We start from the raw sequence: 23,513 nt of genomic DNA, 5'->3' as shown, positions 1-23,513 counted from the left end.
TGGTCAACTGACCGAAAAAGACAAAAGGACATTGCGCATAATTGTGGCCTGGAATAAGAAAACAACTGCTGCAAAAGTGACTGCAGAGCTCAATCTCAGTCCTGTGCCAAGAGAGCCTCTGCTCTTGTGCACTTTGCTGGATCAAGAATGCATTAAAGTAAAACAACCTTCTGCCTTTAGAACCACTTTACGCAGAGTGTATGCTCTGATTATTTTTTTCGTTCTTTCTTTTAAACTTCCAAGAAATTAGAAGACAATACAGAAATGTCAGGTGTAGATGGGTTTAAAGGTATGCAGACAAAAAAGAAGCTACAGCACATTGCAGCTATAACAAAGGTACACACCCTCTGATATTATGGTAGCAACAGTGTTTCCTGGACACCATCTGTAGTTCACTGACCAGTTTTACTGGAGCTGCCCTTCAAAATGATTTAAACATAAGGTTAAAGCAGAACTCCGGGCAAATGGCTCTTAGTCCTTACTGTTTAATAAAAAGGTACCATTAATAAGGTGCATTGCTGTGGTTATGAGAGTCAGAGTGTCATGTTCAAAACCCTCACAATAAAAGGATGAAGCACCTCAATGGCTAATGAACAGAATATATTTATTGTAGGACGTAAACAAAGAACAATTCAGTGCATAAACCCATCCATCCCTCCCCGTCAAATCAACCCCCCACCCAGACATCCCCCCCCCCAAAAAAAACCAGAGCCCCCCTGAAATGAGACCCCAACACCCCACCCCACCCTCCTCAGGTAACCCACAACCCCCAGAGAGAGAACCCCCCCTCCCCACTACCCTCTCGGAAGTGGAGGGATCTGGGTGACATGGGCCAGCCCTCCACACCTCTCCCTGTTCTCCTTCACTGTGCTGATGGAATTCCCTAGGGAAGGAAGGACAGGGAGAGGTGGGGAGGGTTGGCCCATGTCACCTGGATCCCTCCACTTCTGGGAGGATAGGGGGAGATTGTAGGGGGGAAGGGGGGTTTTCTCTCTGGGGGGATTACCCTGGGGAGGGTGGGGATTGGGTCTCATTTCGGGAGGGCTCTGGTTCTTTTGGGGGGGGGGGGGGCTGTCTGTGTGGGGGGAGGGGATGGATGGGTTCATGCACTGAATTGTTCTTTCTTTACGTCCTACAATAGTATATTCTGTTCATTAGCCATTGAGGTGCTTCATCCTTTTATTGTGGGGGTTTTGTTTTGATTTGGATGTGCCTCCTCCCCTAATATATGAGTGTTGGGGGGTCTGGCATGAGCAGATGAAGCACTCCCAGGATCGACTCTGGAGCCACTGGGGGTTTTTCAAAGTGTCATGTACTTTATATGCCCCCCCTCCTCTTGTCCACTACAAAATGACATGTAATCTATAAAGCATTTACAGAATACAAGGAGTTCTGTGATTGGATAAGGGCAGAGAAAGGTGGATAGAAATGGCCCTATGGCTTCTACGTATGAGAGACACAGAGGACCAGAAGCATAGCATGAGCTCTACTATCCAACTGAATGAAAGTGTAAATTTACAAGAATGGGCAGCAATCCTGGCCACGGCATTAGAGGCAAAGTTTTGTACATTGCGCTAAGAACTAAAAGTAATTTGCCTGGAGTTCTGCTTTAGACGTAAAACGTTATTCACAATCCCATTCCATTGCCATTAATATAATGTATAGTTCTCTATTGTTTGTAAAACAAGGTATTTCTAAGACAAATTATTCCATCTTTGCTCTGTGGGTACATGTGTACTTTGCTGAGCTAATATAATCCTTGCAAGATTACTGAGTTTAAATGATTTGTATTGGATTTCGCACTCTAAGCACAAAAACACTAAACACAATTTAGTACAAATTTGTACAAATCAACATGTTCACTCCTTCCCTTTACACTAGATTTTACTGCCAGACATGTAATTTGTTCCCAGAAGTCCAACCAATATATCATGTTTTTACATCTGATAATTCATACCATCTTATTTTTTTTTCTGCCAGCATAATTATGGCAATTATAGCTATAATGTTCTTTTATATACTCATGGCATATTTTAATATTCACAGAAATGTGTATTTAATGAGATTGACCTAAATTATTATTCTACCATTTAGATTCACTATATTTCTATTCTAGTACCTGATTACATGTTAGTATAAATGTAATGTTGAGTGGGGCTGCATCAGGTTGTTGGAGGAGGTAATGTGGAATTCAGTGCAAAAACTTTTTCTGAGTGGCATGGGGCGAGTCAGACATTTTTCAGGGTTTTTGCTGCTGTTTGTGACCCTGTTGCAGAGATTTCGGCTCACTTCTAGTTGTGTCACCATAACAGGAAGTTAGGGGTAATTTTTCAAATGGTAGGAAAGACAGTATTAAATCCAGTAGACAAGTTTTATTGCTGTCCATGTTTCTGTTGAGGAGGCTTATCATCTTCCAATACTGTAATCTGTATTGGACTGTGGGAAGCTGGAGGGTCGGGGTTCCCTGGTCACTAACTTGGAGTTAAACCAAGAATGGGGGTGCCTGGTCGCTAACTTGGAGTTAAACCAAGGATGGGGGTGCCTGGTCGCTAACTTGGAGTTAAACCAAGGATGGGGGTGCCTGGTCGCTAACTTCGAGTTAATCCAAGGATGGGGGTGCCTGGTCGCCAACTTGGAGTTAATCCAAGGATGGGGGTGCCTGGTCGCTAACTTGGAGTTAATCCAAGGTAGGGGTGCCTGGTCGCCAACTTGGAGTTAATCCAAGGATGGGGGTGCCTGGTCGCTAACTTGGAGTTAATCCAAGGATAGGGGTGCCTGGTCGCTAACTTGCAGTTAATCCAAAGATAGGGGTGCCTGGTCGCTAACTTGGAGTTAATCCAAGGATGGGGGTGCCTGGTCGCTAACTTGGAGTTAATCCAAGGATGGGGGTGCCTGGTCGCTAACTTGGAGTTAATCCAAGGATGGGGGTGCCTGGTCGCTAACTTGGAGTTAATCCAAGGATGGGGGTGCCTGGTCGCTAACTTGGAGTTAATCCAAGGATGGGGGTGCCTGGTCGCTAACTTGGAGTTAAACCAAGGATGGGGTGCCTGGTCGCTAACTTGGAGTTAATCCAAGGATGGGGGTGCCTGGTCGCTAACTTGGAGTTAATCCAAGGATGGGGGTGCCTAGTCGCTAACTTGGGAGTTAATCCAAGGATGGGGGTGCCTGGTCGCTAACTTGGAGTTAATCCAAGGATAGGGGTGCCTGGTCGCTAACTTGGAGTTAATCCAAGGATAGGGGTGCCTGGTCGCTAACTTGGAGTTAATCCAAGGATAGGGGTGCCTGGTCGCTAACTTGGAGTTAATCCAAGGATAGGGGTGCCTGGTCGCTAACTTGGAGTTAATCCAAGGATAGGGGTGCCTGGTCGCTAACTTGGAGTTAATCCAAGGATAGGGGTGCCTGGTCGCTAACTTGGAGTTAATCCAAGGATGGGGGTGCCTGGTGGCTAACTTGGAGTTAAACCAAGGAAAGGGGTGCCTGGTCGCTAACTTGGAGTTAATCCAAGGATGGGGGTGCCTGGTCGCTAACTTGGAGTTAATCCAAGGATGGGGGTGCCTGGTCGCTAACTTGGAGTTAATCCAAGGATGGGGTGCCTGGTCGCTAACTTGGAGTTAATCCAAGGATGGGGGTGCCTGGACACTAACTTGGAGTTAATCCAAGGATGGGGGTGCCTAGTCGCTAACTTGGGAGTTAATCCAAGGATGGGGGTGCCTGGTCGCTAACTTGGAGTTAATCCAAGGATAGGGGTGCCTGGTCGCTAACTTGGAGTTAATCCAAGGATAGGGGTGCCTGGTCGCTAACTTGGAGTTAATCCAAGGATGGGGGTGCCTGGTCGCTAACTTGGAGTTAAACCAAGGATAGGGGTGCCTGGTCGCTAACTTGGAGTTAATCCAAGGATGGGGGTGCCTGGTCGCTAACTTGGAGTTAAACCAAGGATAGGGATGCCTGGTCGCTAATTTGGAGTTAATCCAAGGATAGGGGTGCCTGGTCCCTAATTTGGAGTTAAACCAAGGATCTCATCTAGCAGGAAAGACATTTTGCTGACAAGTAAAGATATGTGCAGGGACCTTTGGACTTGCTCTTAAAAATGAGTCTTAAATAGCTGATGTCATGTTGGGTAAAGTTTAAACACTTTAGATAAAGCAACTTTTAATACTAGTCATCAGTTTCATTTCTGTCCTCACTAAAAGTAATAGTCATGAAATCCTGCATCAGCTGTATGCAAAATAGGTCAGATGTCCTTACAGAACTTTTTTTTTACAGTCAATATCATAAGCCAATGCTGTCCAGTGTAAAGAAATGAGAAAATCATAAACACTAAATAAATATCAGCAAAACGTAACGCCATAATATCTATGGTCAAAAGGGAAAATGCCTTACTAACACAGACAGCAATAAAAACCTGGAAGATGTTCTAACTCCTGCTCAGCCTATGTCAGGGATCCCCTCGATCCCTGCCGCGATGGTCCCGGCGCAGGCGCACTGCTCTGCCCTGTGCAGGGACACGGGCACTAGGTCCGGGCCGGCCGCGGCGTTCGAGTTCGCGCATGCGCAGTAGAAGCCGCGGCCACCCGCTGGGCGCCAATGGCAGCGCAGGGCGGGATATTTAAATGTCCCTGAGCTGTCATTTCGTTGCCTTCTGGTCTTACCTGCTTCCTGTGATTCTGAACCTGTGCCTTGTAAGTTATTTGACCCGGATTGTTCTTGACCTGCTGATTTCTCCTGCCCAGACCCTTGCTTTGCCTGACCTTTCTCCCTGGATGCCCCTCATTAGATCTGACCTACTGTTGCTGACCTGGCGTGTGACCCGACGATTCTCTGCCTGCTCCCTTGTACCTTACCGTCCTCTACGTTACCAACTCGGCCTGTCTGACTTCGCACTTACTCAGCCATCCATCCATCCATCCCATCGTGGTCACCCGACCTCCTCACATCTGGCTCTCCCTGGTTGGAGCCCCTGGCGAACACCCCTACCACTGACAGGTGTGCTCAGTAGTGGCGACCTGGTCCCGGGGTACTACAAGTCCATCCCCACCATCAGGGGCCCTGGTGAACAAGTACCCTGGGGCTTAGACTCCGCGCTCTGGGCACGCCTGACCAGTGGAGTGCTAGTGGTGCCACTCGGCAGTCCCTCACAGTACCAGAAGGCCATGACTGAGCCTCGAGGAGGACCCTCCCCGATGGAGGAAGTTTGCAGGCACCTGGCTACCCTGACGCAAGCAGTAAACACGTTACAGGACAGATGTTTGCAGATTGAGAATCGGTTTCAGGCCTGCACCATATCTGCTCCTGTTTCACAGGTCCCGGCTCCTGCACCTTCGGTCGCAGCAGCCCACGAGCCGGCTCCTGGGCCTTCCGCATCACTCCCGAGTACCCTTACCCGAGCGCTTCCACGGGGATCGCACACGCTTTCGGTCATTCCGTGACTCCTGTCTGCTCTTTTTTGAACTGCAACCACGGACTTTTTTGACAGAATCGGTGAAAGTGGGGTTTGTTATCTCGCTGTTGCAGGGTGAACCCCAAGACTGGGCCCACCGACTAAGGGGAAATAATGACCCCCATCTGGTTACGGTTGACAACTTTTTTAACGCTATGGCCATCTTATACGATGACCCACAACGGGCGGCCTCGGCCGAGGCCACATTATACGCACTCCGACAAGGTCGGCGAGCGGCTGAGGAATACGCCTCTGACTTTAGGCGCTGGATGGGAGACACTCTCTGGAACGAGTTTGCACTTTTGCACCAGTTACGTATGGGCCTATCTGAGGCTCTGAAAGACGAGCTCGCCCGGGTGGAGGTGCCCGAGACATTAGAGGACTTGATTGCACTCACCATTAAAATTGACCGTAGGCTACGGGAGCGCAGATTGGAGAGGTCTGGTCAGGGTCGCGGAAATACCTGGGGGCCATTCCAAGGATCCAGTCAACATACTAGGCCAAACTTCCAGAACCTGCCGTCTGAAGATGCTCCCGAACCCATGCAGCTAGGCCTGGCACAGCCTAAACTACCGCCAGAGGAACGCCAGCGCAGACGCTTCCAGAACCTGTGGCTCTACTGCGGTGAAGCTGGTCACATGGTACGTTCCTGCCCGCAGAAACTGGGTAAGTTCACCTCATCTTCTTTATCTGTTGGCAATATGAATCCGTCCCAATACTTAGTTGTCCCCCTCTCCTTTCAGCTTTCAGAAAGGACCGTGGAGGTGACAGCCATAGTTGATTTGGGGGCATGCAGCTGTTTTGTGGATATCAATTTTGCTCACCAGCAGGGTATCCCCCTCCGTCCAAAGGAGAAGGGGTTTCACATCTTTTTGGCTGATGGTTCCCGGATAAAGTCAGGGGTGGTTAACCAGGAGACCCCTTCCATTGTGACTTCCATTGCCGGTCAGCACGGGAACTCCTCCGCCTGGATGCTATTGCATCACCCCTTTTCCCAGTCATTCTGGGGCTCCCATGGTTGCGGGCCCATAACCCCCAAATTGACTGGGAGACTGGGGTTGTCTCGTTCCCTTCCCCATACTGTCGGGAACTGTGCCGAACTTCGGGCCCGGAGGTCCCCCAGGTCCTCCTGTGCTCTGAAGGGGATGCCAGCCTAAAACAAGTGATTCCTGCAGCCTATCATAAGTTTCTTGATGTGTTCAGTGAACGGGGAGCAGATACTCTACCCCCCACCGCCCATATGACTGTCCTATTGATCTGTTACCCGGTTCTGAAATTCCCTTTGGGCGAATTTTTCCCCTTTCTGAGCTAGAATTAGGGGCCCTGAAGGATTATATTGAGGACAGCCTCCGGAAGGGATTCATCCGTCCCTCCACTTCCCCAGCAGGTGCAGGGATCTTCTTTGTAGAAAAGAAAGACAAGACTTTGAGGCCATGTATTGACTATCGGGAGCTGAATAGGGTCACAATCAAAAATCGTTACCCATTACCACTGGTACCAGAATTATTCCAGAGCTTAAAAGCTGCAGTAGTATTTACCAAGCTGGACTTAAGGGGAGCCTACAACTTGGTTCGCATAAGGGAGGGGGATGAGTGGAAAACGGCCTTCCGCACCCGTTTCGGCCATTTCGAATACCTGGTCATGCCTTTCGGGTTGTGCAATGCGCCGGCCACCTTCCAGCACTTTGTAAACGACATCTTTAGGGACTTCCTGGATATCTTTGTCATCGTCTACTTAGACGACATTTTGATTTTCTCATCCTCCCTGGGGGAGCACAGGGTACATGTAACAAAGGTATTGGGGCGGTTGCGGCAGCATGGGTTGTACGCTAAAGCAGAGAAATGTTGCTTTGAACAGGCTAGCGTTACATTTCTGGGTCTGATTATCTCCACCAATGGACCCTCAGAAGGTCTCTGCGATCCTAGATTGGCCTGAACCCACGGACAGGAAAAGCGTCCAACGTTTTATCGGGTTCGCAAACTTCTACCGGAAGTTCATTATTATTATTATTATTATTATACAGTATTTATAAAGCGCCAATAGTTCGCTCAGCGCTGTACATTACAAAGGGAGACAGAACATGTGACAGAACAATACCAATACAATGCAAAACATGAGGGGATCGAGGGCCCTGCTCTTTCGAGCTTACAATCTAGGAGGGAGGGGGTGGTGGCACAGGAGGAGATAGCTGTGGGGGATGGAGTGGTAGGAAGAGTGGAGGAGGTCGGCAAGTTAGCAGGGGGTGGGGTAGGCTTCCCTGAAGAGATGGGTTTTCAGGGTGCGCCTAAAGGAGAGGAGAGTAGGTGATAATCTGATGGGTTGGGGCAGGGAGTTCCAGAGGATGGGTGACACCCTGGAGAAGTCCTGGAGGCGGGCATGGGAGGAGGAGACCAGGGAACTAGAGAGAAGGAGGTCTTGTGAGGAGCGGAGTGTGCGTGTTGGGCGGTACTTGGATATTAGGTCAGAGATGTAGTACGGGTCAGTATGGTGGACAGCTTTGTACGTCAGCGTTAGGATTTTGAATTTGATCCGTTGCGCAATCGGAAGCCATCAAGAACTTCTCGGGTCTGGTCTCCCCCATCACTCAGTTAACCAAGCTTGGGACGCGATTCAGATGGACGCCAGAGGCACAGGAAGCTTTTGAAGCACTAAAGAAGCTATTTACCTCGGCACCCATTCTGGGTCATCCCGACGCCTCCCTGCCCTACATCTTAGAAGTAGATGCATCAGAAAACGCGGTTGGCTCCATCCTTTCCCAGCGAAAGGGCGCCAAGGAATTACTTCACCCAGTAGCATTCTTCTCATGGAAACTTACCCCTGCGGAGAAGAACTACGACATTGGGGATCGAGAACTACTGGCTATCAAGACCGCATTAGAAGAATGGAGGTACCTGCTGGAAGGTGCCTCACATCCCATCCTGATATTCACTGACCACAAGAACCTGGAATATCTGAGGACGGCCAAACGTTTGCGCCCACGACAAGCAAGATGGGCATTGTTTTTCTCGAGGTTCCAGTTCCACATCACATACAGGCCGGGATCAAAAAACACGAAGCCAGACGCGTTATCACGTATGTACGAGGATGCCAAGGAGATCCCAGTACCTGACACTATTCTGCCTGCGGGAAACTTCTTGGCCCTCCAGACGAACCTTCGCTCCGAGATACTGAGAGCGTCCACAGCAATGTCTACCTCCGATGGGGCGCCCCTCCAGAACAAGGGGGGACTCCTATGGAGGGAGGACCGGATTGTGGTGCCGGAGGAAGCCCGAACCCTAGTCTTGGGACATTGCCATGACCACCCGATGGCAGGACATTTTGGCCCGGTCAAGACCCTGGAACTTCTCCGACGTTCCTTCTGGTGGCCGGACATGGCCAAGGATTGTAAAAGTTACGTGGGCTCCTGTGCCATCTGCCAGCGGAACAAGCATTCAAGAAATAAGGCGTGGGGCCTGCTACATCCATTACCCATCCCTGAACGGCCCTGGCAGAAAATCTCTATGGACTTCATAGTCGAGCTTCCACCTTCACTGGACCACACAGCAATTCTCGTAGTCGTGGACCAAGGTAGCCCATTTCATTCCTTTACGGAAGACTCCATCAGCAGCCGAGACGGCGCAAGCTTTTATTCGAGAGGTTGTTAGACTGCATGGGGTCCCCGAAGACATCGTCTCGGACCGAGGGGTACAGTTTACCTCGAGATTTTGGAGGGCATTGTGCAAAGCCCTGGATATCAAGCTATCCCTTTCCTCTGCATTTCACCCTCAGACCAATGGTCAGACCGAAAGGACCAATCAGACCCTAGAGCAATACTTGCGATGCTACACATCATTCTCTCAGGACGACTGGGTGCCACTTCTCCCTTTGGCGGAATTCGCGTACAACAACGCTTGCCATTCAGCAACAGGGCAGTCCCCGTTCTTCTCCAACTATGGGTTTCACCCTGTCTTCCTCCCGGATTTAGTCCCGGAATGCCCAATTCCAGCGACACAGGTTGCACTAACCTTTTTCACTTCAAACAATAAAAAACTACAGGAAGCCATCCGTCAAGCCCAAGAAGACTACAAGAGGGCTTTTAATAGGAAGCGAAGAGGGGATCTGGTGTTGCGGCCCGGAGAGAAGGTTTGGCTGGCTACATCGAACTTGAAGATGCTCTGCCCGTCAAAAAAGTTGGGACCTAAATTTATAGGCCCTTTTTGCATCAAACGGATGGTCAATGAAGTGGCCTATGAACTTGTTCTCCCTGAGACACTCAAGATCCACCCTGTCTTCCACGTGTCCCTGTTGAAGCCGGTAGTCCCTGATGCCTTCCCGGAACGGGAATCCAGGCCCCCGGAGGCCGTAACAGTCGAAGAGAAAGAAGAATTCGAGGTGGAGACAATCCTGAAGTGCCGACGAAGGGGGGGCCAGACCCAATTTCTCATCAAGTGGATGGGCTACGGCCCTCTGGACAATTCGTGGGAACCAGCCCATAATGTCCATGCACCTAGACTTGTCCGGAGGTTTCTTTGTGATCACCCGTGGTGGAGAGATTGGGTGGGCATCCGGAGGTTGCCCGTAGGGGGGGGCAATGTCAGGGATCCCCTCGATCCCTGTCGCGATGGTCCCGGCGCAGGCGCACTGCTCCGCCCTGTGCAGGGACACGGGCACTAGGTCCGGGCCGGCCGCGGCGTTCGAGTTCGCGCATGCGCAGTAGAAGCCGCGGCCGCCCGCTAGGCACCAATGGCAGCGCAGGGCGGGATATTTAAATGTCCCTGAGTGCTAGTGGTGCTGCTCGGCGGTCCCTCACAGCCTAACTAAATTTAGAAAAACAAATCATTTGGCTGATGTTCCCTTTTAACACCCCAATTCAAATACACTCCCCAGCTACTTTCTAAGGTACACCTGTTCAATTGCATGGTAACACAAATTGCTAAACAGTCAATCACATGGCAGCAACTCAATGCATTTAGGCATGTAGACGTGGTGAAGATGACTTGCTGAAGTTCAAACGAGCATCAGAATGGGAAAGAAAGGAGATTTAAGTGACTTTGAATGTGGCATTGGTTGTTGGTGCCTGACGGGCTTGTCTGAATATTTCAATAACTGCTGATCTACTAGGATTTTCACGCACACCAGTCTCTAGGGTTTACAGAGAATGGTCTGAAAAAGAAAAAAATATCCAGTGAGTGGCAGTTGTGTGGACAAAAATGCCTTGTTGATGTCAGAGGTCAGAGGAGAATGGGCAGACTGGTTCAAGATCATAGAAAGGCAACTGTAACTCATGTCAGTATGGATCAAAATCTCTGAGGAATGTTTCCAACACCTTGTCCAATCTATGCCATGAAAAATTAAGACAGTTCTGAAGGCAAATAGGAGTCCAACCTGGTACTAGCAAGGTGCACCTAATAAAGTAGCCATTGAGTGTATATACTGACCTTCGATGCAGGCATATGGTGAGCTGGAATCGTCTTCTCTCCCTTAATGACTTTTTTTCAACACCATCCTTGGAAACAGGTTATATGGTTGTGATAAAAGAAGTGGAGTCAGTAGCAAAGGGGCCAGGAGTGATTTTTGTCTTGGTCAACATCATCTCTAAAGGTGCCCATGCCCAACAGAAAGTGACTGAGTGCAGGCAGGTAACTCATTTTTGGCTAGATTGAATGACTCTTATTTCGTGTCTATAGATACCTATTTCACGAGTCTGATCATACAGTCTGATATTTTATAATGTGGTAGATGATCACATAGCAAATGTTCTGGTGTGACACTCTGTAAAAGTTTGCAAAATCTTGAGGCACCTCAGTCTAAAATGCAAAAAAAAAGGAAAACTCTTGTGAAGGTGATGCACACAACTACCTTCATGAAATTAACTTCATATCAGAACCCCCCTCATCTCATCAGAGTCTCTTCATCACATTAGAGCTGAAAGTATGTCACCAGCAAACCAATAATTCTCCAAAAGGGTCTAAAACTTTATTCAGTGGTCACAATATATTCACAAAGGCAACGTTTTGGAACCACACAGGGCCTCCTCAACAGGCAAGTGACCACCACATCAGAGTCCCCCCATCACAGATCCCTCAAGTCACATAGCCCATTCTAATCACAGAGCCCCCAAATCACAGAGTACCCCCAAACACAAAGACATTGGTTGGTATGGTGGATGACCGGCCCACACCATGGCAGCTCATGATGTCAATCCAGAACAAACTGAGTCCTCTACTCACAGCTCCCCAGAGGGAACCCAGACACCCTGGTTGAGAATCAATGACGCAGATGACTACATGCAGCTCTAAGCTGATAAAACTCCTGCATACTGAAAAATCTGGATTCTGATAAACTCCCTGTTCTAGTCAAAGGTGAAACTACAGTACTTATCTGTCACTGGGAGGCATAAACTGTAGAATGTGTTGCCCTGCGAATTCATATCTCCTGCAAGGGTTAGTCCCTCCTCAAACAGTGATTACAAGACTCTCCGGCTTACAAAGGTATTTTGATGCCTATTTACTGAAAAAGTTTTGGTACACATTCCCCTTTGTGCCTGAGGGCATGTTCCACCAGATGGAGGAAGAAAGGCCCAAGATATACAGTCACATCATATGGGAATGACTCCAGGTACCAGAGCACTTTTGGGAATTCCAGATCCAAAATGAATACTTTGAAGCCCAGTTCCACTGGTTGTATTAGGAATATAACATCGGTCACCACATCTGCATTGCCTGGGTGGAGCTAGTAATGCTCAGACATACCTACCCTGTGGTCCATCAGATAACGACTCAGTTACGGAAAAGAGGGTCTCCCTTCCAGACCCTGCATTTTATTTTTAAAGACTACTGTTTTTCCAGTTACTGCCTTTTGCACTATTGTTATTGCTGTACAGTGTTACAGTGTTTATTGTCTTTTTATACTGCTTGTGTCTGTGTTTTATTTTGGGTAGTCATAGCTGGGACAGCTTACAAATAATGGAGAGCAAATGTAAGCAGATTGTCTACAGATTGACTGACCCAGGTTAGGAGTGGGTAATGTTTTTCCTGGGCTTTGTGGATCCAACCTACCCACTTGTAATATAAATAAGGGGGGAGGCTGGGTCCCAGGGGAGAAAAAGGATGTGATTTCTGCAGAGGTGGATTGCTGCACCTTGCAGGGAGTCTGGAGTTTAACCAACTTCTGGAGATCACCAAACATGGACTCTTATGGAGGTATGCCTGGGCAGTCTGCTAGAGATATGTATGGATATTCTAAAGTCGTGGTTCTGTTGGACTGTGCAGCTTTGATAACTCAAATAAAAGTTGCCTCAACTGTTCTAAGCCTGGTCTGAAGTTACTCAAAGGGGTTTTTGGCGTATAAAAGAGCTTGGGCTAGTAAAGCACATATGGGGTATGAAGCAAAGTCACTACTTAAAGGGATAACTCGGAAAGACAAGTAGAAGAAGAATGCAGTTGCCATGGGTAACCAAGTTATGGTGTAAAGTGTACAGCAGCCTGTCAAGAAGCATGGTGCCCGGCAGGGAGAAGGGTCTTCCTGTAGCAAGGGAGTCAGTGATCTGGCCTCCCCCCCCCAGTGGTCAGTTCCCCAGAGCAATAGGAACCGAATCCATGTTTTTGGCTTAGCTGCTAGGTACAGGAGAGCTGGATGAGTTAACTGTGAGCACACATGAGGTCCTAGCGCTTGATGGGACCCCAGTCTATCACTGGGAGGGAGGTACGCTGGATAGGTGGGGATGGCATAGGATTAGCGGTGTCCCTCCTAAATGCATCATGTTACAAGAGGGTGGGCAGTGGCTTGGGACAGCAGGCTTCACAGAGGAATTCTGTATGTCACATCACTACACACAGTGCACGACCCGCCTCTAAGTTGCGGAACGGCCATAATGTTTGACTGTTACTGTCTGGTCCTGGGCATAGGTGAGCATGTGCATGGCAAAAGGTACCCTTACGTGCAGGGCGAGTGGCCCTACCCACAGGTGTAAGGACAGGATCATCAGCTCTGCATAACATGGACTCGGATCTCAAAGCACAGCAAGTTCCCCTTCTGTTTGTTGTGTCACCTATTTTTTGGTTTGTCATCCCTTTTTAAAAGAAAGGGGTCTGAGTTATCTTTTTATGCTATTTTGGTGTTTAATTTTTAAGGTGGTTTTAATAAAGTTTGCTTTGATGTTTATTGTTTTAATTTAAACCAATAAAAGTGACATGGACATTTTAATACCAATGGCTGTAGACTTTGTCCTAGGGCTTATTCACATGGATGTACCATTCCATACGTCACCTGTGTGGGATGTGCAGGCGCTCTGTAGAGACCTGTGCAGGCAGCCTATTAAAATCAGCAATCTCCAGGATCTCCACACACATCCTGGATCCACATGGATCTCCACACTCATCTTGAATCCACACGCATCTCCAAACATATTTTGGATCCACACGGATCTCTACACACATCCTGGATCCACACAGATCTCCACACACACCACGGATCCACATGGATTTCCAAACACATCCTGGAGTGTACATCTGTTTGAGTCTGATGCACAAATCAGATTGCAAACAGACCCACATGGATGACCCACATGGATGTACACTCCAGGATGTGCGTGGAGATCTGTGCAGGTCGTGAAGCTCCTGCTCCTGTCATTAAATGGAATAGACTGCCTCCATGAGTCTGCGTGGATCATATGTGCGTCCTGCGCTGGTGAAGGTGGCCCTTCACACAGGTGTATGGATTAGTACGCCCGTGTGAATGAGCCCTTACTTATAAAGTTATGTGTTTTTGTTGCTGTTTTTTGGGGTTTAGTCTGCAATCCCATGAACATAAGCCAGATTTGGCCTTTTACTACAGATACAGGAATGCAGTATAAACAGGTTATGGTGGATCATATGACCAAATCCTTACAATAGGTTTACATCAGATCTGATTCATGCTTGTATGTTGCTTCATCCACCTCCTTTCCTCCCACTTCACGTCATTCACACCCCCCTCCCCCACACACACTTCCTCTTTCGTGTTCCCAAATTCTGCCAAGTCATGCTAGCCTAGCACTCTACAAGCACAGCCTGTACCATGTCCAGATCTGCCTGGTCATGTTTCCCGACCCATTATCTATTCTTTTCTGTAAAAAATTACATAGTACTTCACAGGTTTCGTGCTATGTATAGAAGCATTACTAAATGACATTGCATGCATTCTCTTACTGGAACCTCCAGACATGAAAAGGCATCACACCCCCACAAGGGTCAGTTCAATACACCATAGCACATGTGGTAATTTGGAAATGAAAGGAGACCCAGACGTTAGGCTTGAAGGCTCCATTCACACGCTGCAATTCCAAAATCATGCAATTTTCATTGTAACTTTACGTTGTGACTTTGATGCAACTTTGGATGGGTGCGCCTTGGATGTGACCTTGGCTGTTGACTTTGGCTTTGACTGTTGCACAACTCTTGCATTGATAACATTAGGATGCGACTTTCATGCAACTTTTTAGAGAATACACTGCAGTCTATGGCACTCAAGTCGCATGAAAGTCTCATCAAAGTAGTGCAGGAACATTTTTAATTCGCTGTGATTTTAAGTCACATAGATTTGAATGGCTTTCATTGAAATACATGGGCTTTGACTTGTCATGCGACTTTTGATGTCTTCAAAAGGAGTATATGTCCCCTGCCCAAAGCTATCATACTATAGCTTGTTAGCCCTTTGTAAAGTTAAATGACAAAAATGTAAAAAGTAGAAAACAATAAGTTTTAATACAATAAATAAAGATTGTTGAAAAAAATTAAAAGCACTCTCATCCCCCTACGTATACATGCAAATGCAAAGGTCCTGCACATGTATGTAACCAGTGATTTTCACCACACGTGAGGTATCACCATGAACTTTGGAGTAAGAGCTAAAATATTCTGGGACCATCATTCATGATTAACTCTACAATGATGACCTGTAAAGGCTTTTAAATGTTCTCCGTTGAAAAATGTTAGGTACCGTAGACTGCTGCCATTTCACAAGCAAGAACAATTTTGAGTCTTGACATGTTTGGTATCTTTACTAGATGGAGAGTTCGGGCAATGACGTCATGCTCTCCACCTTGTTCAATGAAAGAATGCTTTGCTTTTATTGAGAAGATGCAAAGCATTCTCTGAATAGCACCATACTCAGCACCTGAAATCCTGTATACACAAGATAGAGGGCAGTTGCTCAACGCAGGACCCGAAAGCGAGCAGAGGTCAGTGGAGTTGTGGTGTCTATTACAGTGATTTCCAGCTTCTGGAGGGATCCCACAGGTATGGTATATGCATAGTTACATTGGTCCAAGCTGGATGAGTAAGACCTCATCTGGAATATGCAGTTCAGTTTTGGTCACCAATTCACAAAAAGAGAGAAGGGCAACCAAACTGATACGAGGCATGGAGGAGCTCAGCTATGAGGAAAGATTAGAGGAACTGAATTTATTCTCTCTTGAGGAGAGGAGATTAAGGGGGGATATGATCAACATGTATAAATACATCAGTGGTTCATATAGTGATCTCGATGTACAGTTATTTACCCTGAGATAATCACAGAAGACAAGGGGGCACTCTTTACGGCTGGAGGAAAAGAAATTTAATCTCCAAACAGAAAGGTTTCTTCACAGTGAGAGCTGTGAAAAATGTGGAATAGACTCCCTCAAGAGTTGTTTCTGGTCAGCTCAGTGGATTGCTTAAAAAAAGTCCTGGATTCTTTCTTAGGTTCATAGAATATAACTGGATATAACATTTATAGGTAAAGTTGATCCAGGGAATATCCGATTGTCTCTCGGGGGATCAGGAAGGAATTTTTGCTGAGATTTTTTGCCTTCCTCTGGATCAACTGTGGGTATAGGATTATAACTCTTTTTTTTAATGGTTAAACTGGATGGACTTTTGTCTTTTTTCAGCCAGACTAACTATGTAACTATGTAAAAATATCCAAACAGGTTTTCCTTCTTTAACCACTTGTTTTTCAAGATATATTTATAAACTACATGGTAGACAAGTGGTTAAATCAAGCTCAGAGCTGCTAGTGTAGCTGTGAGCTTGGTAGTGGCTTTAACAGTAGGTAACAGCCCGTAAAGGGCTTTCTTATAAAAGAAATTACTTCTACGGGGCTCTCAATGTGCACCCCTCGCCTCATGCTGGCAGAACATGTGGTGGTTCCTTGGCTCTTCTCTTCCTCCAGGACCACAGGAAACAACTTCCACAGTGAAAGCAGGAGGAACTCAGGGAACATCCATTCCCCAATCTCTCCTTCGACTAATGACCCGGAAAGTGATATGTATTACATCACTTCCGGCATCACGTCTGTAATTCCTTGGCTAGTGTAGCCAAGGATGTAGCTATTCGAGCATGGCCTGTGCTTGAATAGTTGCATTGGAAGGCAGGGAGACATTGGGGGTCTAATAGACCCCAATGTCTTTATAAAGAGTTCCTGTCACCTGGCCATGCTATCACATAAAGGCCTTGTTAGCTCACTTGTGATAGCAATAAAATAGCAAAACAAATAAATAAAATAAAAAATAAAGTGTGAAAAAAAATAATTAAAGAAAAATGTAAAGCACCCCTGTCACCCCCATACAAACCCCATATAAAAAGTGCAGCGTAGGGTGAGCACATGTATGTAAACATCAACTGTGACACACGTGAGGTATCATAAAACGCCAGAGTGAGTGCAATAATTCTAGGGCCATATTTCACAAATAACTCTAAAGTGATAACCTGAAAATTCTTTCAAAGCGGCACCTATCAATAATTTTGGATACCATAGTTTTTTGCAAATCCACAGGCATGTGCAATTTTAAGGCTTGATATGTTTGAAATTTATTTACTTGATGCAACCCCATCTTTTATATTTAACCAAAAATTTGGGAACCATGTTTTGTTTCTTTGCACCAAATTGTATTTTAGTGTATTTTTTCCAGAAAATATGCATTTGATAAATAGCTGCGCAAATATTGTGTGACATATACAATTACAACTGCCACCATTTTATTCTCCACGGTCTCTTTTCAGAAAATATATACTTTTTGTGGGGTTGACAGTAATTTTCTAGCAAAAATGCTGATTTGTTTATGTGTGCAAAAAAAATGTACATATTGCCGTGAATTAATGGTTAATGTATGCTGTATGTGTAGGTGTGGAATTGTTAATTTTAAAGCTAAGATTACCGTTCACAGGGATTCATTGTGAACAATATTTCTATAGTAAAAATTTAATTGTATAACGGAAATTCCTGCTCAGCAAGTATGAATGTGCATTTTTTACACACTGCACTACTGGTGCACACGTTCCTGCCTGTGACTGTGAGCTGCATACTTGGACTTTGATTGGCTTCTGGTAGATGATGTAAGTGAAGGGAGGGAGTGCAGTCCCCAGGCTCTCAGGCTGGTTGCCTATATATACAGAGCTCCTTTGTGCTGTGATCAGATCTACAACTGACTCTGAGCAGAGTTCTTGCTTCAACAGTGTTTGAACGGAACCCTCTCTGAGTCCTTTGCTCTTTTTAAACATCTATTGCATTACTTTTATTTTGATTTTTTTGCGCCACCCAAAACCGACAAATCGCTGAAATGGAATCCCAGGTGCGCCAGAACTTCCACCGCGACTGCGAGGCTGCCATCAACCGCATGGTGAACATGGAGCTGTATGCCTCCTACACCTACCTCTCCATGGTGAGTACCTTTATAAAAAAACATTTTCAAGCAAGGACATAGTTGTGTATATAAAGGAGCCAGCAGCCATATTGTAAAGTCTCTGGCTCTACAATCCTCATCTTAAAGGTAGTTGCACTGTTGTGTTCAGCATTATACTAAAATGGTAACACCGTGGCAAATGAGTACCTAAATTATATAGAAACACCTTCTATACCCAATGATCTGGATATGTTGTTGTGGAGCCATAGTGATAGATTTTCCATGGTCTGAGTGGCTATTACTCCACCTCGGAAGGTCAGAATATTGCTGTGTTCAGTTCAACTGGTTTGCATGGCACATTCCATTGCCTGTTGTAGATCAGACTGAATTATTGAACGGAAAGCCCCATAACAGTAGGATTTGATTGCTGACTTGCCTTGTTGGCTCATTTACATCTGTATGCTATTTTACTTCCCTTTACTGCTGTTGTTTTACAAAGGCAAGATGGAACCTTGTAGTGAGCTCACTGCTGCCCTATGCAAACAAGAATCCACACATTGTCTTGTTTCCTGCACCCAGTAATCAATATCAGCTCTTCGCAGTGCTGCCCACCCTATTTCCCAACCACACTGTATATCTTATCTCTCCTTTTACTGAGAGAGGCTGAAAAACAGTTCTGTTGTGCAAGGACACTGATGGGAGGGGGACAAGAAACCTACAACCCAACCCCCACCTACTTGCATACTATACATTACTGGTAACACTCCTTCCTTACTGTATTAGTGGGAACTTTGCTTCCTCCAGGCTCATTCTTCAAACATGTCTGTGAAAAAATTCTTATTGCTTATTACTGCTTTTTATGTGCAAAGGCTAGCTGCACTGTCTTGTAAAGCTGGGGTTTTACCAAATATTTTCTGTTAGACCAGTATATTATTATTATTATTATACAGAATTTATATAGCGCTAAAAGGTTTGCTCAGAGCTGTACATTATAGTGGGGGACAGAACATGAGACAATACAGTAACAAAACAAAAGACGAGGGGGTCAAGGGCCTTGCTCTTTCGAGCTTACAATCTAGGAGCAGGAGCGGACTGACAACTCATGGGGCCCCCGGGCAATAGGGGATCATGGGGCCTCGTGTCCTTGCCCAAACTCGAAAAACCCTATAAAAAAGGTACCAGGGGCATCTCATGGGGCCCCCTACTGACCCCGGGCCCTAGGGCAGTGCCCGAGTTTCCAAATGGTCAGTCCGCCCCTGTCTAGGAGTATAAAGACCAGTATCAGTTTGCTTCTGTTAAAGAGTCAGTTAACCAGCTGACTGTCAGAATAACTTTCTGAAATTATTTTTTTTTGCTTAAATTTTGCTATTGATTAGTAATGAGTCATTTGGTACACTGGTGATGGTGATAGCCCTTCCAGCTGAACAATAAAAGACTCAGGTTTCTTCTTGGGTTTACGCTTATTGCCCTCTATTCTTTATGAACCCTAAATCACTAAAGCTTAAATTACGATATCCACTAGATTATTATTTATTATTATTATTATACAGTATTTATATAACGCCAAAGGTTCGCTCAGCGCTGTACATTACAATGTGCTGATCTCATTGGAACACAGAGGTTCTGCCCTCTAAAATGATCAGACTAGGCCCCAGTCAGAGTGTCTGTGAATCTATGTACCTTACACTGATAAAAGAACATGTAGCAGTCCTGGTATAGGTTTTTGACACATTATAGTTAATTCTAAATGTCCTGCCTTGGCAAAAATTGACTGTGATCCATCAAAATGTTGGACAGAATAAGCTCCTCTTGTTTGGACACATACTACTGTTTAAGATCAATGAGTGCCTTTACTACTTCTATTTATCTAATCCTAAATTTAATTTTCTACCCTCTTCCTTCAGGCCTTCTACTTTGACCGTGATGATGTCGCCCTTCACCATGTGGCCAAGTTTTACAAGGAACAAAGTCACGAAGAGAGGGAGCATGCTGAGAAATTGATGAAGTATCAAAACAAACGTGGGGGTCGCATTGTCTTGCAGGATGTCAAGGTAAAACATTTTTTTTTAGTATTCTACTTACTGTTGGCTTGTGATATGCAAACCCTGGTGGTGAGGTCTATTTGGTCCATGCCTAAAGTGAATCTGCTGGATAGAACTTGTTTCGGTGGACAGAACTTGGGTCATGTGGAGTTTTGTGCACATGGTTGAAAAAAGCCTTATGTAATGACAAATTTGGTGACTTTGCCACCAAATTTTTTGTCTGTTTGTTCTGTGCATCTTATTACTTATAATCATCTTTTATGCTTGTATCTGACTCGCTAGGCAAACTGGTTTCCCTGATGTGTCATGAAGGCACTAGAGGCAGTTTCATTACATGCAGTTTGCTTAATGGATCTGAAACAGCACAACTGCTGCTGTAAATTATAAACATAGAAAGAAATGCATACATGTGATTGTAATGTAGCCCCAATAGACTACCCTCAACTGTATATTGAAGATCTATTTTCTTAATGTGAACATACTAATTGTAGAAATTACATGTTTTTCTCAGAAACCAGAGCGTGATGAGTGGGGTAACACCCTGGAGGCCATGCAGGCTGCTCTGCAGCTGGAAAAGACCGTGAACCAGGCTCTTCTGGATCTGCACAAAGTGGCATCTGACAAGGTCGACCCCCATGTAAGTATCTGTCCACACTGTGTCCTGGTAGTTGGCAGAAGGATGTTTTATAGAGCCACAAAAAGTATCTGCCCTGACCCACCAAGACTCGGAGGGGACAAATTCAGACCATTTAAACTATATAGTGATTTTTGTTGAAACCAAGTCCCTAAAAGAATCAGCTTTTGTCCCAGTCCAGCATCAAGCTTCTTGCCTGGTGAACCTCAAAATATGAGTCTCATAAAGAAAAGACTAAACAAACTGCAGGTGCCAGGCCAAATTTACTAGTAATGCAGGTGAGAGGAGTACTCACTGAGAATGATGAAGGTTTGTAGGCAAAAATGGGTGGGGCCAGCTTGACGTTTACAGGAAAAGTAGATTTACCTTAACTTCAGTTGTCTATATCTTTGGGTCTTCTGACGATCAGCTTTGTTACCGATGTACTTTAACCGTGTCCTTGTATAGGACACCAACATTTTTAGCTCTTGTGAAATGGCGCTAAAGATGCTTTAGTTGTGTTCTTAACTATTGCAATCTTGCTACTAACATATTCTATATATGTTGTATAATGGTTGTATGTTTTTGTTTTTTTTTGTAACAAGCCAAACAGATAATTAACTGGTTCTATTTTGTTTTTAGCTGTGTGACTTCCTTGAGTCTGAATACCTGGAGGAACAGGTGAAGGCTATTAAGCAGCTTGGAGATTACATCACCAACCTGAAGCGCCTTGGGGTGCCCCAGAACGGCATGGGCGAGTACCTGTTTGACAAGCATACCATGGGAGAAAGCAGCTAAGACGTGATCACCCATGATGATCCAGCCAGTCTACTCTGCATCTGCATTCCTTTATTCACCTGGAAAAGTTGAAATCAGATATCCCTGTTACCTGAAATAATGGACCAAAACCTTTTGTGATATTAAAATAAATGCAGCAGTGACTGTGCTTTGTCAACAAGTTTCCAATAAAGTATTTCTGCATAATGTCATGTGTCATTATTATACCTGTAATTATGCTATTTGTTTTGGTCGGTTTTACTTGGTTTGTAGAGCATGCTGTGCTGCAAAGAAAGACTAACATTTTTGTTCATTGTTGGAAATACCTGCAAACTGAAGGGGTTGTCTCTTCTTTCAGCTTTGTGTGATCTGCTATTCAGGTTTATTACAGCAGAACAGTAAAACCGTCTTAATAAAAGGTGTTCTTTTACAGATTATTAAAATATGGGAGAAATAAAAGTTTTTTTACAAACAGGTTCCTAACATGATCTCAGTTTGGGCCTAAAGCATATTTTTAAGTGATTGGGGGAGCACATCACCAATAAGTGCAAACATAGTCACAAATGTATGTAATAAAATTGTGAAGATCTAGACTAGAATCAGCTGAAAGGAACAGAATCAAGTGCTTCACCTTGTCCAGGTCTTGGCCTTGTGGCTGCCTTTGGAAACTAAAATTGGCACCAACAGAAAAAAACTTTTTTGCACTTTTATTTATATAAAAATACTACCATTTTAGACATAATAATTTTATTATGGGAGTGTTCCGTTGTTTCAATGATTCTCTCTTCCAGTTCAGTCTCAATCCCACCCTCTGAACACAGATTTTTTTCACCTTGACACGGTCAGATATAAGTAACTCAATGAGCAAATCAGAATCTTTCCTTGGTGGTATGATTGCAATGAGAGAGGTAACTTTTTGAGTATATATAGACAATAGAATATCCCTAACAGGTTCAAAGAGAGACCTTTGAAGAGTTGGCAGAACCAAGCTGAGATCTCAAGGAGTCACTGGGAAATGTAGAGAAGAAACAATGTGAGTGACACCCTGTACATACAGGTGAAACTCGACAAATTTGAATATCGTGCAAAAGTTCATTTATTTCAGTAATGCAACTTAAAAGATGAAACTAATATATGAGATAGACTCATTACATGCAAAGCAAGATAGTTCAAGCCGTGATTTGTCAAAATTGTGATAATTATGGTTTACAGCTCATGAAAACCCCAAATCCACAATCTCAGAAAATTAGAATATTGTGAAAAGGTGCAATATTCTAGGCTCAAAGTGTCCCACTCTAATCAGCTAATTAAGCCATAACACCTGCAAAGGGTTCCTGAGCCTTTAAATGGTCTCTCAGTCTGGTTCAAAAGGTAATTGCAAAAGAAGTTGGATGTTCCCAAAGTGCTGTATCAAAGCACATTAATAGAAAGTTATGTGGAAGGGAAAAGCGTGGAAGAAAAAGGTGCACAAGCAGCAGGGATGACCGCAACCTGGAGAGGATTGTCAGGAAAAGGCCATTCAAAAGTGTTGTGGACTTTCACAAGAAGTGGACTGAGGCTGGAGTCAGTGCATCAAGAGGCACCACACACAGACGGATCCTGGACATGGGCTTCAACTGTCATATTGCTCTTGTCAAGCCACTCCTGAACAACAACAGCGTCTTACCTGGGCTAAAGAAAAGTCCTCTTTTCTGATGAGAGCAACTTTTATATCTCATTTGGAAACCAAGGACCCAGAGTATGGAGGAAGAATGGAGAGGCACACACTGCAAGATGCTTAAAGTCCAGTGTGAAGTTTCCACAGTCTGTGTTGATTTGGGGAGCCATGTCATCTGCTGGGGTTGGTCCACTGTGCTTCATTAAGTCCAGGGTCAATGCAGCTGTCTACCAGGAGATTTTGGAGCACTTCATGCTTCCTTCCGCAGACAAGCTTTATGGGGATGCTGACTTCATTTTCCAGCAGGACTTGGCACCTGCCCACACTGCGAAAAGCACCAAAACCTGGTTCAATGACCGTGGGATTAC

At 45.3% G+C, this 23,513-nt stretch overlaps 1 protein-coding gene across 1 annotated transcript; it reads left to right on the top strand.

Moving 5' to 3' along the window:
• The first annotated feature begins 17,843 nt into the window (after positions 1-17,843).
• On the top strand, positions 17,844-21,695 carry LOC149458725 (ferritin, higher subunit). Its single transcript, XM_089681812.1, has 4 exons — positions 17,844-18,095; positions 19,961-20,107; positions 20,610-20,735; positions 21,354-21,695. The coding sequence occupies exons 1-4, from the start codon at positions 17,994-17,996 to the stop codon at positions 21,507-21,509; spliced, it is 531 nt and encodes a 176-aa protein (XP_089537938.1). The 5' UTR covers positions 17,844-17,993; the 3' UTR covers positions 21,510-21,695.
• The last annotated feature ends 1,818 nt before the right edge of the window (positions 21,696-23,513 follow it).

This window comes from Staurois parvus, unplaced genomic scaffold (genome assembly GCF_062004578.1).
Source record: "Staurois parvus isolate SC_StPar_1 unplaced genomic scaffold, SC_StPar_1.0 ptg000279l, whole genome shotgun sequence".
In the NCBI taxonomy this organism is placed as follows: domain Eukaryota; kingdom Metazoa; phylum Chordata; class Amphibia; order Anura; family Ranidae; genus Staurois; species Staurois parvus.
Note: the sequence above shows the minus strand (reverse complement) of the source record. Positions and strands in the feature narration are given on the sequence as shown.

Excerpts from the sequence above, each read along its gene's own strand:
- LOC149458725 (XM_089681812.1), top strand. The coding sequence starts at position 17,994 with ATGGAATCCCAGGTGCGCCAGAACTTCCACCGCGACTGCGAGGCTGCC. Across the intron at positions 18,096-19,960 it reads CCTACACCTACCTCTCCATG|GCCTTCTACTTTGACCGTGA; the intron begins GTGAGTACCTTT and ends CTCTTCCTTCAG. Across the intron at positions 20,108-20,609 it reads TTGTCTTGCAGGATGTCAAG|AAACCAGAGCGTGATGAGTG; the intron begins GTAAAACATTTT and ends TGTTTTTCTCAG.